Source organism: Sapajus apella, unplaced genomic scaffold (assembly GCF_009761245.1).
Source record: "Sapajus apella isolate SASKATOON/1434 unplaced genomic scaffold, GSC_monkey_1.0 scaffold56, whole genome shotgun sequence".
Taxonomy (NCBI): Eukaryota; Metazoa; Chordata; class Mammalia; order Primates; family Cebidae; genus Sapajus; species Sapajus apella.
In genome coordinates this window covers 608973-613632 of record NW_022436996.1, presented here as the reverse complement: position 1 = coordinate 613632, position 4660 = coordinate 608973, and the positions used below count along the sequence as shown (strand labels likewise).

At 40.5% G+C, this 4660-nt stretch overlaps 1 protein-coding gene and 1 long non-coding RNA gene across 6 annotated transcripts in view; both read right to left on the bottom strand.

Moving 5' to 3' along the window:
• The window catches only part of NCAPG2 (non-SMC condensin II complex subunit G2), an 86447-nt gene that overhangs the window by 23843 nt on the left and 57944 nt on the right, over window positions 1–4660 (bottom strand). For 4 of the 5 annotated variants that reach the window (XM_032244871.1, XM_032244870.1, XM_032244872.1 and 1 more), the window contains one exon: window positions 2873–3029. In XM_032244871.1, coding sequence (XP_032100762.1) covers window positions 2873–3029 — 157 coding nt within the window. The remainder of the gene's footprint in view (window positions 1–2872; window positions 3030–4660) is intronic. The other variant, XM_032244874.1, reaches the window with a different exon arrangement.
• The window catches only part of LOC116527768, a 1797-nt gene continuing 173 nt past the window's right edge, over window positions 3037–4660 (bottom strand). The window contains exons 2-3 of the long non-coding RNA XR_004258724.1: window positions 4497–4633; window positions 3037–4358 (exon numbers count right to left, since the gene is read on the bottom strand). This is a non-coding gene — a long non-coding RNA (uncharacterized LOC116527768). The remainder of the gene's footprint in view (window positions 4359–4496; window positions 4634–4660) is intronic.

Here is a 4660-nt window from a genome sequence, read left to right as displayed (position 1 = left end):
CCTGAGTAGCTGGGATTACAGGCATGCGCCACCATGCCCAGCTAATTTTTTGTATTTTTAGTAGAGACAGGGTTTCACCATGTTGACCAGGATGGTCTCAATCTCTTTACCTCGTGATCCACCCGCCTCAGCCTCCCAAAGTGCTGGGATTACAGGCTTGAGCCACCGCGCCCGGCCTTGGCTCAATTCTTGACTATCCTAGGGGATTTCATTTAGGCATGACTAGACAACAATTCTTTTTTTTTTTTTTTTTTTTTTTTTTTTTTAAAAGAAACATAATCTCACTCTGTTGCCCAGGCTGGAGTGCAGTGGTGCAATCACAAATCGTAGCTCACTGCAGCCTTGAACTCCTGCCTCAGTGTCCTGGGTAGCTGAAACTACAGGCATGTACTACCATACCCAGCTAATTTTTAAATATTTTTTTTAACAGAGGCAGGGTTTCATCATGTTGCCCAGGTTGGCCTTGAACTCCTGGCCTCAGCCGATTCTCCTGCCTAGGCCTCCCAAAGTGTTGGGATTATGTGTGAGCCACCATGTCTGGCCTAGACAGCACTTCCAATAAGTCTTCCTATACTTCCTCTGCTAGTATTATAATACAAATTTGAATATTTAAGTCAATCATCACTATATATGAAATAGCAGTTTCTCATGAAAATACTTTACATCTCAAAGTGATTGTTGTAAATGCATTTCTTAAACAGTGAGAAAAGAGTATTGACAGATTAAAATAAAAATACATCTGGAGATTTTTGCCATGTAGAAGTAAAATGACAACAGCATAAGGGATAGGAGAACACAACTGGAGATTCCTGCCATTCAATGGACAAGCATAATTTCTGAAGACAGACTGAGACAAGTTAAACATGCATGCAGAGATCTCTAGAGAAGCCACCAAAAAAAATTACACAAAAAAGTAATATAGGCCGGGCGCGGTGGCTCAAGCCTGTAATCCCAGCACTTTGGGAGGCCAAGGCGGGTGGATCACGAGGTCAAGAGATCGAGACCATCCTGGTCAATATGGTGAAACCCCGTCTCTACTAAAAATACAAAAAAAATTGGCTGGGCATGGTGGCGCGTGCCTGTAATCCCAGCTACTCAGGAGGCTGAGGCAGGAGAATTGCCTGAACCCAGGAGACGGAGGTTGCGGTGAGCCGAGATCGCGCCATTGCACTCCAGCCTGGGTAACAAGAGCGAAAACTCCGTCTCAAAAAAAAAAAAAAAAAAAAGTAATATAAAGTCAACAGAAATAATAAAATGGCATCCTAAAAACACTTGATTCATCAAAAAAGTGATAGGAAAGAAAAAAAAAAACAGAAAGCCTAACAGAACAGATAGACTGAGAGAAAAGAAACATTAACTTAACATTAACTTAAATCAATAAGTTCATTAAAGTCAAATGGACTAAAAAAAATGACAGAATGGACTATAAACACCCCAAATAAAAGTCAGAGGTTGTCAGACTAGATTTTAAAACTCTACCCATGTGGCGGTGGGTTTTTTAAAAGATATGCTATGCAAACATGAAGCACAAGAAAGCTGGTTTGGCTATGAAAATATCAAAGTAGTCTTTATGAGGAACGTACTATGGGAGCTAGAGATATAGGAGTAAATTCATCAAAAAGAAAAAAGCCCCCAAATACAAGAAAATACATGAAAAGAAAACTGACAAAACTAATGAAAAAAGAGACAAATCCACAATCACATATAGAGTAAGTAAACAAAATTAGTAAGGAAACAGAAAAGCAGTCAGCAAACTTTTTCTGTTAAGTAACAATATAGTAAATATTTAAATAATATAGTAAATATTTTCAGATTTGTGGGCAGAGTTGCAATGGTCTCTATCATAATTACTCAACTCTGCACAAAAGTAGTCACAAAAAGCGTAGCAAATAGGCACGGCTATGTTCCAATAACGTTACTGATAACAGATGGTGAGTCAGGTGTGACCCACAGGTCAAACACTTTATAACTTTATAGTTTTAGCTATATAGCTCACGAGAACAAACAAATCCTAGTTGTTATTTTATCTAGTTAAAAGATATTAACTAGAATTTAGTTAACATCTAAGTAGAATTTAGTTAACATCTTTTTATTAGTCATGATTTTCTATTACAAAATTTATGATTTATATAAATATTAAAAATGCCTATAATTCAACAACCTTCCTATCAAATTTTATCTTTTCATATTGAGAAAGCCCAACATGATTTTTACTACTTTCTTAAGAGGTTAAAAGGAAAAGAACACCCTGAATATTCCATGAGGGAAAACACCACTTTTTGTTTTGGCAAATTATCATCCTGATTATAGCACTCTTTAACCAAATAGGCTAATAACTTCTGCATTAATAATAATCTTCAATTCATCTGCAGCTACTGGTAGGAAAATAAGTCATTAATAATGAATAAATTGTCCATTTGAACTGATATTAGAATGTTGAATATCCTATGCTTAAAAATGAAAAAAGGTGGGGGAGGCTAATAACATAACATGCAAAGATATGTCAACTATTCCACAAAAGCAATTCTGCTCACCACGGCTTACAACTACTGCTAACCTTTTAGGAGGGAAAATAACCTTAAAAAACTTATCAACTCATTTAAGTCTCCTGAATGTGGCATAAAAACATATTCAAATGGAAGGACTATATTTCTGTTTTAATCAAGAGTGATCACATCCTTGCTCTATGTTTCACAACAGTCATATGAGTCTAAAATACAAACTTGCTATCAAACTCAGAGGCATAGCTGCTAGGAAAGTGTGTCACTCACTCCAATTTGAAAATTCTTAGAAAATACTTTGAGAAATGTAAGAATGTGCTACTAGTAGAAACAGTATCTTGTGTAGTCAAAGAGAGGCACAGCAGTTTCCCGATTAAAGCACTTCACCTTCCGCAGCTGGTGGCTTATCTCAACCACAGGCCCAGCGATCAGAGTAGAAAGTACACCCCGGTGCACAGGGGTGTCCGCGTGCCAAGACTGAACAGCGGTAATGAACTCGTGAAGAGGCCTCTGAACAGAATAAAGCAGCTACAAGAAAACACATATGTCATTTTTAATAACTAAAAACCACGGTTTTGATAAAAACAAAAAGACACTTTAAAATAAGTATTCTCACTATCCTCCCCTAGGACTCAAGGAGTCACTGATCTTGTCTGCCTGTTGCCATTGCCCACAACTTTCCACTCCGTGGCTGACTCAAACCTCCTACACACCATGGCCAGAAGATGGCAGACGGGACCAAAGCCCACTGGGAACTGCCCTGATGTTCTAACTGCCTTTCTTTCCCCAAAGCCAAGAAAAACCCTCAGGAATGAGGAGGGAGAGAGGCGAAATATCAATGACATTAAAACAAGGCATCAGCTATGAGGCAATGTATTCTGACTAAAGCTACATTAGTTTAATGGGAAAACTAAAGGTTTTGGCACAAATTACGTTACATAAAAGATCACAGACACTTGAATTCATCAAAAACAGGAACATTTCAAATTAATCTGAATTGAAATAGACTAGCAAAAGTATGGCCAACAATCTTCAATGACCTCTATCAGCAAAGGACACTGAATCTTCAATATTTCATAAATAGCCTCCCATTTAAACATTTTTTAAAGTCTTCATTAAAAAAAAACAGCTCATTGATATTTTTAAGCTACTACTTAGAAAAAGTAATAGCTGTCTCTGATAACAGTATCATGTGGTGCTAGAACTGACATAAGATTATTTTTAGGGTAAAGCAAGCCTGGCATACAGGTTTTTTTAAATGAAGTGGTTATACAATAATCTCACTTCACATCAGCTTTCAACCAGCAAAGGGAAACCATGGGCCCCCTTCAAGGTCTGTGACTCTCATCTCCAACCTGGAGAAGTCTAACATGGAATGGGGAGTTAACTCATGACAGAAATTAGCATTTCACATGGCAAGGTTGCTCTCACTCTGCAAGTATCAAAATTAGCATCTTTCAAAATAAAAGTATACTTTATTTGGAAAATACTGTGAAATAATAATTGTGTACTCAGAACCTAGAGCAATCAGTCCTCTGCTTCCTGTCCTGCCGTCTGGTCAAATTGAACTTGTGTGATCCTGTTCTAAGACGGCTGGGTAGAATCTAACAGCTAGAGCTCCTGCCCTTCCAGCCTCCAGTCCATGCACAGGGGTCACCATCTCTCTCTCAGTGTGTCTGCCATGGGACTCCCACACCAGGCCCATCTTTCTCAATGTAGCTCCCCAGGGGGACTCCCACACCGGGCTCCATCTCTCAGTGCACCCCCCCACGGGGGATTCCCACACCAGGCTCCATCTCTCTCAGTGCACCTCCCCACGGGGTAATCCCACACTGGGCTCCATCTCTCTCAGTGCACCTCCCCACAGGGGACTCCCACACTGGGCTCCATCTCTCAGTGTACTTCCCCACGGGGGACTCCCACACCAGGCCCATCTTTCTCAATGCACCTCCCCAGGGGGGACTCCCACACTGGACTCCATGACTCTCAGTGTACCTCCCCACAGGGGACTCCCACACTGGGCTCCATCTCTCTCACTGTACCTCCCCACAGGGGACTCCCACACTAGGCTCCATCTCTCAGTGCACCTCCCCACGGGGGACTCCCACACTAGGCTCCATCTCTCAGTGCACCTCCCCACAGAGGACTCCCACACCGGG